The sequence below is a fragment of the Oryx dammah genome, unplaced genomic scaffold (genome assembly GCF_014754425.2).
Source record: "Oryx dammah isolate SB20612 unplaced genomic scaffold, SCBI_Odam_1.1 HiC_scaffold_29, whole genome shotgun sequence".
Taxonomy (NCBI): Eukaryota; Metazoa; Chordata; class Mammalia; order Artiodactyla; family Bovidae; genus Oryx; species Oryx dammah.
In genome coordinates, this window is record NW_024070213.1 from 2843554 (window position 1) to 2856932 (window position 13379).

The 13379-nt window shown below is 64.8% G+C and overlaps 1 protein-coding gene across 1 annotated transcript in view; it reads right to left on the bottom strand.

Annotated features, from left to right (window-relative positions):
* Positions 1-626: 626 nt before the first annotated feature.
* The window catches only part of TBC1D22A (TBC1 domain family member 22A), a 213453-nt gene continuing 200700 nt past the window's right edge, over positions 627-13379 (bottom strand). The window contains exon 17 of the mRNA XM_040233357.1: positions 627-2478. Within this exon, the coding sequence (XP_040089291.1) occupies positions 2350-2478 (129 nt within the window). The 3' untranslated portion in view covers positions 627-2349. The remainder of the gene's footprint in view (positions 2479-13379) is intronic.

Sequence of the window (13379 nt, forward strand, 5' to 3'; positions counted from 1 at the left end):
CCCTGCAGGGTACCCGGCGACGTGGGAGAAGGCAGACACGGGGGCCCCGAGGACAGGGCACAAGGGCAGCCCTGAGAAGCCGGGGCTCACGGGCCTTGTTTAACCGACATGGGCAGACGGGCAGCCAGGACACCCGGGGCCAGGGGCAGGACGTGTGGGCGTGTCCCAGGAGCAGGGGCGGTGGGCCCAGGACCCCAGTGTCTGCCCCAAGCAGACACTGGAAGGACCACAGCCAGATGGGGAAGTCCCTTCCGCCCCGGGACTGACAGCAACTCAGCTAAGAGTTGGCCGGACCCCAACACCCAAACCGAGCAGCCTGGGCTTGGGGTCCAGCTCAAGTCTGAGTCCTGTCGGTCTGCACCTTCAGGTCCCTGCAAGGCTCTGGCAGGCATCAGCAAGATGTGGGTGCTGTGCCCAACGCCAGGCCGGGCACACTGCAGCCGGCCCGAACGGAAGGCCCGGGACCCCACGGCCCAAACGGAAGGCCCAGAGCTCCAGGCCTGCATGGAAGGCCCAGCAGCTGCTGCAGGGCTGGGCTCCTACCTGGCCTCAGAGCAAACAGCCGAGGGCCTGGCGCCTGACAGGGACCCCCCCTCCAAGAAAGCCGGTGAATCACAGGCCAAGGCTGGGGTTTCATTGCACGTTTATTCCATGTTTCACACCTTGTATTCCAGAAAGAACAGTCTTTAATCCCTTCAGATTGGTTGGCTCAGACTCCAAGGACCCCCACCAACACCCCTCACATTCAGCTTCAGGTTTACAGACATGTGAAAACAAACGCAGGGCCTCCCTGAACTGCGCAGATTCCTCCTATTTGAAAAACAAGCCACCGCCAGGGGCAGGCACAGCTTCCGTGTGCCCAGCGTTTTGGCCTCAAGGACGACTGGAGTGCGGTGGGCAGGGCCCGGGGTCTAAGCAGGACGGGCTTCCTGTGCCAAGCAGGGGGGCTCTCCGTGGAACTGGGTGCCCGGCAGGAGGGCAGCAGTGGGCCGGGGCTGTGGGAGCTGGTGGGGAGAGCCCCTGATGCCGGGGCGGGGGGTGTTCTCTGGCCTAAGGCTAGCGGGTCTCCCGGCTGACCTGGGGGCTTCTGACATTTGCACGATATTTTGTGCTGACTTCCACGCACGTGAATGACCCAGGAACCCGCACCATCACACACGTGTATCTGTGTGACCTGATCCTCAACTGCTGTGCAAAGACAGGGCGGCGTCCTGGCTGACCCCCCACCACAAGGGCTGGCACGCGACGGGAAAGAGATGCTGCAAGCGGACGGGAGCCTAGAGGCAGAAGTGGCCGCTGAGGTCGGGGGCCTGCCCAGGGGGGTTGGAGCTGTAGCTGCGGCCCAGGGCCCCACAGGGGTGTCCAGGGAGCCAGGGGTCATGTGACCCTGCTGGGTCCTCCCCAGCTCAGGCAGAGAAGCTGTGGGGAGCAAAACGGGCGGGCTGGGCAGGCCGGTCTGCAGCTGGGCCCCACGACCAGTGGATCAAGTCCACTCGCACCCGGACACACGGCATGGGGAGGGGCTCGGGCCGCTCCAGCCCCGTGGGGTACAGGAGGGGCAGCGTCCTTTAGGGCCCTGATCTCAGGGCAGGAGCGGCTGCACCCACCTATCCTGGGGCCCAGGGGAGCCTGAGCGCCGGCCAACACTGACGCTGCCCCACGGAGGGGCTCCTGCCCACGTGGGCTCCACGGCAGACCGCCCGGGCTGGTTCCCCCTTTCCAGAGGTCATGGGTGCAAAGTAAGGCAACCCGGAGCCTCTCTCTGCTCCGGGCAGCTGGCAGCTGCAGCCAGAGTCCCCCCGGGCTTGCCGTCGGCCTTCCAGCCAAGTTTATGCCAAGAAAGTGGGAACATGGCCCAGTGAAGCGAAGCTATAGGAGCCCGCCTGAGGCCGAGGCTGGGGAGGGCAGAGAGGTTTCGTGGCTCAGTGCAACGTCTCACTCAACAGCTTTGTCTGTACTTTATTCTCGTCACTCAACAGAATAGAAGTTTTAAATTTCCAAGCAGGTAGGAGGCAGCTGCCACCTCCCTCTGCCCCTGGCGCCCGGACAGCAGGCCTCTGAAGGGGGCTGCCTCCCAGGCTGCCCTGGGCGGGGGTGCCATGAGGTGGGCATTTGGCAAGGGCGCTCCAGGTGGATGGCGGGGCACTGGCCCCCGGGGCCCGCGGCCAGCCACCCCTCGGTCTCTTTGGTATCTCGGGAGGTGGAGGCCACCCGCCCTCGCCAGGCCTGACCGCGGCCGGCGCCTCGTCTGGGTGGGTGGCTCCAGCAAGGCCTCTCCTCCCCGGCCGGGGCCTGCAGCCGGCGCAGGGGCACTGCCCGGCGTGGGAGGCCCGCTGCGGTGCGCCGGCCTCACTTCTTGTAGTGATTGGGGGCATCCGCGAAGGCGAACTTGAGGCGGTAGGCCTCGGCCAAGAGCAGGCTGACGTCCTCGTCTCCCCAGCGGGCGGTGGGCAGGTTCTGAAGGAAGAGCAGCAGCTCCTGGGGGGACAGACAGCGGTCAGCAGGGGCGGGGGGCCTGGGGGGTGACCCGCAGGCTGGGGGGAGGGAGGCCCCGGGGATGACCAGTGGGGTGGGGGGTCCCAGGGGGACAGACAGCACTCAGAGGAGGCGGGGGCCCAGGGGTGAGACAGCGGTCAGAGGGAGCGAGGACTGGGGTGGGGGGAAGGGGTCCCAAGGGTGACCAGCAGGGTTGGGAAGTGGGGGGCCCAAGTGAGTGATCAGTGGTGTGGGGGGAGGTGGCCCAGGGGGTGACCAGCTCCTGGGGGGCAAAAACAGGGGGTCAGAGCAGGCAACAGGCAGGGTGGGGGGACGGGGCCCTGCAGGAGGGGACCTGGGAAAACATTCCAGCACCCACAAACCCTGTCTCCCCAAGTCAACCCCGACAGGCCCTAAGGCCTGCAGCCGGGAGGAAACCCCCCAGACCCGCTGGGAGGAGGAGGGCAGTGCCGCCCAGCACCGGGCCTCACATGCCGGCCACCCCAGCGCTCTGGGGTCAAGGGATCTTCCAGGGGATGCAAAGCCCACCCCCTGGGCACTCAGGGCTGGCATCCAGCAGCCAGGCCTGGGCCCAGGTCCTGGCTGTGCTGCTCTCCGGCTGGTGGGCCGGGCAGGCTGCTGACCAGCTCGGGGCACAGGTTCCCCACCAAGGAGAGGGTCTCAGCTCCCAACAGGCCATCAGTGTCTGTTGCTGGGCGACACGGGGGCCTGTGCAGGCCTGCTGTCCCCTGACCCCCCGTCACAGGGCCATCTCTCCCCTCCTGAATTGTGAGGCTCGTGCTGGGACGCACCGCTAATGTGGCTTCCCTGGAGCTGCTCATCCCCATTTCCTCCTGCGTTTTTGACCCTTTCTGGGGGCCTTTAAATTGAATTCACGGAGCGAATTTCACTGGCAGAGTGTCCCCGGGGACGCATCAACATCAATCTGCTGTCTTTCTCCATTAGATGCAACTTACACGGATGCCAATCCAATTCTGAGCAGGTCGTAAATAAATACCTTTGGTTTTATTTTTAATCCACTTCGCTTCATATTATCATGACCTCGCTACTTGCAAGGTGAGAAGCAATACCCTCCCATTACGGTAACTCAGCGACTCCACTGCACACTCAATTTCAGAATCTAATTTAGTCCCCCAGGTTCACTGGATGGACAGAGAATAGAAATGCCCAGCGCTCCACAGCCTGCGAAGCTTAAAGAAGGAAAAATCTATCCGGGTGACCTTTACGGGAGGCAGAGAACACAGCCAAACACCTCCCTAAATACAGATTTCTTTTTTAAAAAGGCCTTATTTACGTGCTGGGCGGCAGTGTCTCTGATCGGGGAGCCCCGGGGCGGCCTGGGGTTAGCTACGTCGTCCGGGGAAGGGCCACTGGTCACGACGCTGTCGCTGGCTCACAACACGGGGTGCCCGCTCCCCCCGGGCACGAGACAGCGGCAGGGAGTGCCCGGTGCAGCGGACCACAAGGGCAATTTGTTTTTCACCTTAACTTCTCCGTAAACGGTGACCACATTCACAGGATGAAAGCTGGAGGACGGTTTGCTCACAGCTCTGAGGTCGGAAAGAATCAAGGTCAGGTTGGGTCCCCATGGTTCTCTGCCGACTGTGCCCATGAGATGCCACCACGGCCGCAAAGCCCCAGCTCAGCGCACCCGCCACCTGCCACTGTTCTCCCACGCTGGCACGTGCTGTCTGCGGCCATCAGGAGGGCTGGAGTGATGGTGCCGCCCCGCCGCACAGCCCGGAGGCCTCAGCCCTGAGCAAAGCGCCAGTCACCCCGAGGACGGGCCCGCAGTGCCTGGAGCCAAGGACGGGGGCCCGAATCTCACGTCCGCCCAGTTCTCGGGGTGATGAGCGGTTTGACTGTCCTCTGGACACGCTAGGTGCCATCTCACAAGCATATGGACCGTGGCTGGCTGCCCCTTCCATCGGGGGTCTTCTCTGGACGCCCGGCTAGGGCCACCCCGGCCATGGGAGCCCTGGGGGCATCGCCATGCGGGCATCGCCATGCGGGCGCAGGCAGCGGGGCATGAGGGAGGCAGCCTACAGGGGAGCCCTGAGCGGGTTGTTGCCAGATGCCTCTTCCAGGCGATCCTTCCTGCCTTTGCCTCTGGGTGGGATCCAAGAAGTGAGCTTTCCGATGTTAAAGAGCAAGTAATGTTTACGGCTTCGGGGACTTCTTGCCAAAACGGTTTCATTTGTCCAGAGAGAGGCATTACGTTACCATCTGCAAAGCACAATTCTCTCTACGTGCGCGCCCTCCCAGAAAGGACAAAACGGTACACCCTGGCAGCCGTGAGGGTGGGTGGGGGCCCCTTCTCAGGCCCTGGGTTCTGTCTGTGTGGCCCCCTGCAGAGGCTCCCGCGTGTCAGGAAGCAAGGTCGCAGTCAGACGTGGAGGTGGGCCAAGCCTGCGCCCGGCCACCGCAACCCCTTGGAACTCTGGAGGCACAAACCCGGTGTGCTCGCCCACGCCACTGGGTGACCTGTCTCCTCTGGGACCAGCGGGCCCAGGGGACCCCGTGTCTCCCCATGAAGCACACGGCATGCAGTGCTAACCCATGGGGGATTGCTTGCGCACACACTCCTGTAAAGGACGCTGACCTTCCGGCTGGCCACGTCAGATCTTCCAAGGGGACACCAAGGAGCCAGGGAGGACACTGCCTTTGAATGTGCCTGGACTGGACTGTCAAATTCTCACGTCTGATACAAACGGCATCGTGTGTGATGAAGACGGAACAAACAGGCGATGAGGAAGCGCAGCTCTGTTCCCGGAGCAGAAAGGGGCCTCACTCTGCCGGCCATGTGCCAAGACCACCCATGCCCGGGCCACGTCAGGGCACGTGCTCGTCACACGGCCTGGTCTGGGCTCACACCTGTCAGGCTCTGGCCTCTGGGGCTGGTGTGTGTGTGGAGGTGGGAATCAGGCCACAGACGGACAGGCAGACAGTGCTCAGCTCGGTGCGGGGGCCGGGCCGGGTGTGTGACTGGCTGCGGCTCTTCTGCCCGCCCACTGCGGGGGTCTTGGTGGAGCCTGGGTGGTTCAGCACCGGCACCGCAGATGGCCTTGTCCCCACAGCGCTGGCTGACATCAGAGCCTGGGCACCAGGAAGCCTGGAAGCCAAGGGCACGGAGACGGGGTGACCTCCAGGCCGGCGGCCCGAGAGGCTGTGACTCTGAGTTGTTTGGTGCAGAAGCCGTCCCACTGTCCGCCATCATGTCACCAGTCCCCTCAGACATCTGGGGGCCCTGGGGACCCGGTATCCTCAGAGTCGACGGCCGGCTCCTTCCAGGGCTGGACCTCGGACAGGAGCACCCAGGCCACAGGGCGCACGGGAGCCACTGCTCCCGCCCCGGCCCGGCCCGGCCGCTGGAAGCCTCAGGGCGAGTGTGCTGGGGACACAGAGCGGGCGCGGCTGCTGGAAGCCTCAGAATGCGAGTGTTCTGGGGACACAGAGCGGGCGCGGCTGGAATGCACGCGGCGCCCAGGGTGCCAGCTATGGGCAGACGTGCTGCTCTGGCCCGCAGGGCCGGCCTCCCACCCCGCCCCCCGGCTGAGCGGCCAGGGGCCGCATGCTCTGCAGGGCAAGGGTCCTGGTCCCGGCACAACGGCCCATGCCTGACAGCCAGGCAGGCCTGGACCGCTGTGCTCCCGCCTACGCAGGGGCTGTGGGCCTGAGTCCACCTTCAACACAAAGCCCCGTTCCCGGGGAGCACACGTCAAATGGGTCAGTAGGAGGGGAGCCGAGGCTGGACTGTACCGAAGCGGGCTGTGATGTCCACCGGCAGTGCCATGGGGCATTCTGACGGTTTGGTGCCCCGGGCCAGGTCTCCCTGGGAGCCCCAGGGGTGGGGGGACAGGGTGGGCACGGCGCCGCGAGCCAGGGACCCAGGAAGTGCCTGGCACTCCGTCCTGGAGCCGCGTGTGGCCGTCCCGCCAGCCTGGCTCTCCCGTGTCGGCGCCACCTCCCACCTCCCTCCTCCTGCTAGGACCTTCCTGCCGCCTGGGGGACATGGGACCCCGCCCTGGGCTGCCCACTGCCATGTGGTGAAGTCTGCAGGAGCAGGCCAGTTCTGCGCCCCCAACGGCGACAACCACAGATGAGGAAAAGCATGGGTGCGGGTGTCAGCAGGCAGAGCACCTCCCAGGGTCGTCCCTCCCACCAGGGGTCAGCCACGGGCTGCCCTGGAGTTCGTTCACTCTGCGCCAAGCGTCACACTGCGTGCTGACCTTACGACCAATCCCGGGCCCTCCCCACTGTGTCCACGGCCAGTCCCGGGGCCTCCCGCACCCCCAGAGCCAGAAAGAAGCAGCTAGGGGTCCAGGAGACTTAGTGAGTACCAGCTTAGTTCATGCCTGGTGCTCAGCTGTGACCGCCCCCCTCCCCGCCCAGGATTGCCCTCCTGAGCCTTGAACCTGACCTGAGCAGGACCCTGCCTCTCTGAGAGGCTGCGTGCTCGGAGGGGACCGCCTCCCTCCAGTGCGACCCCCCACCTCCAACTCTTAGAAGGATGTCTCAGTGGGACCAGGCAGTCCTGGACGGGAAGTCTGATGGCTGAAGATCTGACCTGGTCCACCTCCTGAGCTGGCTTTACCAGACGGTAAAACCACAGGGAGTCCCCTGGGTGGGGTGCAGGGACTGGGCTAAGACAGAGACCCTGACCCTTCCACGCGTGAACCCACCCTGCACAGACACGGCCGCGGGAGGCACCCAGAGGCCCGAGATGAAAATTGCCTGTGAGATTCACTCTACTTCCCTGACAGTTAACCTTTCGAGCACTCCTGGTGACCTTTAGCCAATAGATGAAAGGAAACAGTCCACCCTGACGCGCGGCAGACATGAAGGCACACCTGAGAAGGTCAGTCCGCCAGCCCAGGGCTCCTCCTGGGTGGACGCTCACTCAGGGGCCCCCACTGGCCACGTCCCATCCCACGTTCCCACCGGACTCCGACCCCAGCATCCAGGAAGACAGACACAGCTGTCTCAAGGGCGATACCCTGCTGGCCGGGGGTAGGGGGGCGCGGGCGGCTGCAGGCTGGCCCTGCTTCCCAGGCGGCACCGGGTCCCCCAGGCTGCGGCTCCTCCTTCCCACCCCTTCCCTCCCAGACGGTCCTGTGACAGCTGATTCCTTTGACAATCCAGTTATTAGTTTGAAAAATCTCGTCAAGTTGCAGGACCAAACCAGGGCTAAAAATAGAAGGGCGCTGACAGCCGGCTGGGCTGGACGGCCCGCTGCCAGGACAGCCCGCTGCCAGGCCGGCCTGCTGGCTGCTGACAGCCCCCGGAAGGTGGGAACGGAAGGTGACACCGCGGGAGAACGCTCCTCTGGCGGCCTCCGACGGCTCCGGGAGGCGCGCTGTCCTTGCAATTAATTTCGCGTTTCTTTGCCAAAAAAAGCATGTCTAAAGAGAAAACCCCTCCAGGTACCGAAAACACAAGCTTGACACGAGCGCCCTGACTGAGCTGCTCTGCGCCTCACGTGTCTGCATGCAGTCGGGAGACGTCTGACCCGCACACAGAGAATACTTAAAATCCTGGCATGGCAATCAGAGCCGCTCCGTTCTGCAGAGGCTCCTCGGCTCTGCAGGCTGGGGGCTGGTGGCAGACAGTGCCGGAGAGGGGCCGTCCTCACTGCCAGACGCCCACCCAGGAAGCGCACCCACTCACAGCAGGAGACCCCAGGCCTGCGCTTATCTGCAAAGCGGCAGAGACGCCCCTTCAAACGGGCAGGCTCAGGGCCTGGAGGCGGTGCCAGCTGCTCACCCCGAGAAATCAGGGGAGGGAGCCACAGAGGGGAGTGGGGCTGTGGTCCCGGCAGCCAGGGCCCCAGGAGCTTGGGGGCACTGCCTGCACGGGGAGCAGTGGCCCCCACGTCCCCGGGGCTACCCTGCTGGGCTCTGGGGCGGGGACGCTGTCAGCCACACGGCTCCCCACGTGTGGTCCGCTCCCCACGTTCAGTGGCTCCCCGGGGCGGGTCCTCCCTACTGAACCCTCCCTCGTGAGAACTCCTCGGCCCTACTCCACCCGCAGCTCACCTCTGGCCACTCTGCCAAGCTCCTTGGCGAACCCTCCCTCTGCCCGGCCACTCAGGCTGTGTTCCCCGGGCCCTCTTCACCCCTACGTACCCTCTGGGGCAAGGCTCACCGTCATGGGGGTCTCCATGCCCCCGCCTCTCCCTGAAGACCACCTGAGTGTCCTGTGGCCACCTGCACCCCTCCACACCAGTGTGTTCCCCTGCAGCCGTAACAATGTGCAAACGCCCGCAAACCACACCTGTGCCCCCGCTTCCCGGCTCCGGGAAGGCAGACCACGAACTGCACTCCTGTGACAGCAGTCAGACCCCCGCGCCCAGGACCCACCTTCCTCCCAGCCCAGCCCAGTCCAGCCCGGGCCCAGCCGTCTCACCCCGGCCCAGCCCGTCGCTGCCTTTTGGTGGGTGACTGCTTGCCCCCCACACTCCCACCCTGCCCCCTAACCTGCAGGGCAGCATCACCTAGGAAAAAACCATCCCCCAAACTACCCTGCTCTCCACAAGCCAGTAGCGCCGCCCTCCCTCCAGGGTGGGCCCAGGGCCCCAGGGCCCCAGCTGGAAGCGGAGGCCGGTGCCGGCCACGCGGCACTGCAGGCGGGCGGACACCCCCCGACGTCCGAATCTCCGTCCACACAGCAGGGGCTCACTGACACCAAACCCTCCGACCCCCCGAACCCCAAGGCCCAGGGTCTCAGCCACGGAAGTCGGGTCTGCGCAGGGCCCCTCATACCTGCACGCGTTCCCCTGCAGCGACCTCGAGCACCGGAAGGTGACAAGCCCAGAGTCCCCGAGAGCGGAGTGTGGGGGAGCGGGCTTGACAAGCGGAGGCCCCAGGAGGAGCGCCTGCCGGCGGGCATGACACACCCTCACCCGGTGCCCACCTCCCGGGGGTCTCCTCGCCCCGCCCCGCCCCTCCAGAGCCCCTCAGCAGCACCCAGAAGGCAGGCGGGTGGGCTCTGGGTGGGCTCTGGCCTCCTTGCCCCACCCTCCCCCTCCTGTCTAGGCTGCACACAAGGCCCGCTTCACCACGGAAGAGAGCCCCCTGCCCCCCAGACACAAAAAACCTCCCAGGGTGAATGCAGGCTCCGGAGACGAACTCCGGGGTCACACATCCCCTCACAGCTCACGCAGGACGCGCGGCCCCACCAACGGCCCTGGAGGCCCAGAGGCAGGAAAGGAGGCGGCAGCCTGGGCTCAGGAAGGTCAGGGCTCTGACCCAGGAAAGGAGGTGGCGGCCCGGGCTGAGGAAGATCGGGGCGGAGGCAGGGCTCTGACCCAGGAAAGGAGGCGGTGGCCCGGGCTCAGGAAGGTCAGGGTAGAGGCGAGGGGGAGGTTCAGGCTCTTGCTACAAGAGAAGCCAAAGGCAATGAGGTTCCAGGCACCCTTACCGGGCACTTGGAAGGCTGGGGCCTCCCATCTCTTCAAGTTACACGAAGCCCTGAGACCCTCCGTCCACGGGCACCTGGCCTCACCAGGAGTGGGCAGGCCACGGACGGGGCCTCGGAAACCTCCAGAGGACTGACCCTGGCAGGAGGTCGGGAGAGGCCGTGGGGCAGAGGGCACGGGAAGGGAGGCGGACACGCGCAGGGCAGCAAGCCGCAAGGCCCTCCCGTGGCTCCTGACGCCGAGGCACCCACCCTACAGTCTGTGCCAGGCCTGGGACCAACTCCTGGGCAGGACCCCTAGGGCAGGGCCCTTCACACACGTGCAGAGTGCCCATCGGAGGGGACCCTAAGGAACCCCACAGGCAGGCCCTGATTCCAGCCCTGCTTCTCACGGGGGCGCCGCAGAAACACCCTTCCCAGGCGGGTACTATCCGCTCAGCTGCAGGACCAGGGCCCCAACCCAGAGATTTAAACGCAAGCTTATTCCTGGAAACCGTTCAAAACTAATGAAGCACTCTGCAAGCTGGCTTTTACCTCCAGATTCCAGTAACACCCAGGCTGTAAATCGCTGGCCGTTAGGACGCATCCCTTTTGTTTTCAGGAATGTTAAAGGGTCACTGCCAAGCACTCTGGACCCAAGATTTATGGACTTTTAGGAGCAAAAGTTTCTTTTCTGTCTTCATCAATTCAGAGAGGTGTTTAAAGAGGAGATTCTCCCCCACCTCCAACCCCATCTGCTCCGCCAAAGGCCTCAGTGGCAGAGGGGACCCTGCCGGGCTCAAGCTAGGATGGGACAGGGTGGGAAGGGGCAGAGGTGGCTCCAGGCCTGGACCCACCAGCACGGCGCGCTCCTGGGAGATGGAGGCGCAGTTTCCAAGAGAAGAGCCCCGCACCACCCCCCCCAACTCCCCGACGGAGGCCAGGGCTTCGGTCTGGTGTTCTCCTCCCAGAGCCACCTTCTGAGGAGGTGTGTGGTTCCTTATGACATCTCCACAGCAGCGGCAGCCTCAAGGCCTGTACCTGATTTCACCATGAGTCAATTCCTTGAGGGCAAAGGCTCAGATGGTCTACGCCCAGCAGGAACCTGAAACTTCATGGTGCTCGACTGAGAGCAGGGTGTGTGTCCCAGCAAATGCTGAGCTAAGGGCCGGTGGGCAGATGGTTGGATGGATGGTGGATGGATGGATGGGTGGACAGTGGATGGATGGATGATGGATGGCTGGGTGGATAAGATAGGCGGGTGGACGCATGAGCAGGCAGGAGAATGGACAGATTAAAACCATAAACACAACATCCGGGATGGCCCTAAAAGTAGGCCGTGGCCCTGTCCCTCCCACTAGAAGCCGCGAGCCCCGTGAGCAGCCAGCCTCAGCCTGAGTCTGTGGGGCCACAGCTGAGCCAGACTCAGGCCTGTGCCCCCAGTGCCTGGCAGAGGGCCTCGCGGCACGAGGAGGCTCATGTTGAGTCAGCACCGTTACAGATCAAACTGAGCATACAACTGCAAACACATCCTGCGGCAGGTGACCGGTGAGGACCAGTGACGTGATGAGGGCCCCCCCACCAGGGGCGGGAGTCTGAACCCCAGGCCCTCCAGCTCAGCACCCGCTCAGGGTTGCCACTTGGCTGCTAATCAGGAGAGGTATGTTTTTTGGGTGGTGGGGGAGGTGTGTGTCACGTTCTCCCAGGACCAACACACCACCACCGCACCGAGAACCACATGGCAAGTGGCCCGCCAGGCCCAGGCCCGGAGCAGCAACAGTGACACTTCCAGGAGCCCCGGGCCCCACGTCCAGCAGCTGGACTGCAGAGGCGGGCAGGGCGGGCAGGTCGGGCCGGGGCTGCTCTCCAGGGCCTGGCTGGCTCCCACGCCGGGGTCATTTCCAGGTGAAGAGCCTGAACCCCCATCCTCACCTCTGAGCCCCCCAACCCCGAGCCCGCGACCGGGGAGACCCAACTTAGGACAGGCAGAGCCGACTGGCCAGCAGGGAAGCGGCAGCAGCCCCCCCCACTCAGCACCTGAGCGAGCTGGCTATTTCCACTGATTCCTAAATACACGCACTCAACTTCTCAAGTTACATCCACGCTCCCACGGAGGAGAAACTGCATCGAGTCGCTGGGCTTGGCTGGGGGCCTCGCTGGCCCCTGCCCCCCGTCTCCAACGTGACCGAGCCGTCCCCTGAGAGCAACTGTAATGCAGACGTAGTCACAGACGGGTATTTAGGAGTGTGAATCTAATCAAGAGTGATCAGGGCCTGGGAGGTCACGTGCCGTCTGTCTCTGACAGGTTCCCAGGCTGGCGTGCCCACCCCGGCAGGGATGAGGGTGATGACAACGGGGCTGTCTGGAGACATAAAGCCGGGTACCGAGAGCCCAGTGCCTCCCCTGACGCCTGAGCACCAGGGTACACGTCGGCTAAGCAGCACCGTGAGAGCCCAAACCAGCATGACCCCCGCTGGGAAGCCCCCTCCTCCGAAGGGGCTGAGGGCGGTGGAGGGAGTCTGTGACGGGGGCTGCCTGTTGCCCTGAGACCCTGGGGCAGGTAGCTTCACCCCTGACACTGGGGGTCACTGGGACCCCGTCTTGTGTACAAGACAGACGGAGACCCTGCCACGGCAGGGATGGAGGCGCCCGGGGCCTCAGGGCCTGGGCTACAGGGGTCCCACCCGGAAATGGTGTGTGGGAGCTGTGGGCACAGGCTGTACCCACGCCAGCGCCAAGCGTGTCCTCCGAGAGGCTCCACTCGCAACCCCCGCCCCGGACGCCCGCCCGGCAGTTATGCAGGGGCGCAGCCTTTGGAGGCCTGAGCCCAGGGGTGGCCCAGCGTGGACACAGCAGAGACACGCGCGAGGTCAACGTCCGGCAAAGACTCGGTGTGGCACTCGTGCACCTCCCAGGCCGAGGGGCCCGGATCCAGGCTGGACCACCAGGTGAGACGGCCACAGACCCCAGAGCCAGCCGCCTGTGTGTCCTGGGCTCCCGCCAAACAGGCAGCTGGAAGGCACCTGGGGGGCGACTAACACGGAGGGCGCTCCCCAAGGAGGTGGACGAGAAGAGGCGGCACCTGGAGCCCCCACCCCTCAAGCCCAGGGGATGGCGTGCCCAGGGGGAGGGGCTGCAGACACACAATACTTGCAGCCTCTCCGGGAAAACAGCCACGTCACGCCCGGTGGCAGACACCACTGCCCCGCAAGGCGAGCGGGCCAGGCGGGGGCTGTGTGTCCTCAGTCAGAACCCGCAGAGAACATGGCCGGCATGCGACAGGGTCAGGCCCATCCTCTGCTGCTTCCACAGGCTGCAACCCTGGGCAGCTCCGCCTCGCGAAGGGAGGGGGCCCGGGGTGACCCTGCCACGCTCTGCTTCCCAGCTCCTCGACTAGGACAGGGTTCACACGTGGTATCTCGAGGCTCCCAGAGGATGAGGACGCCCCATCCCTCAGACCAAGATGCTGAGCCCCAGACAGGGCCGGG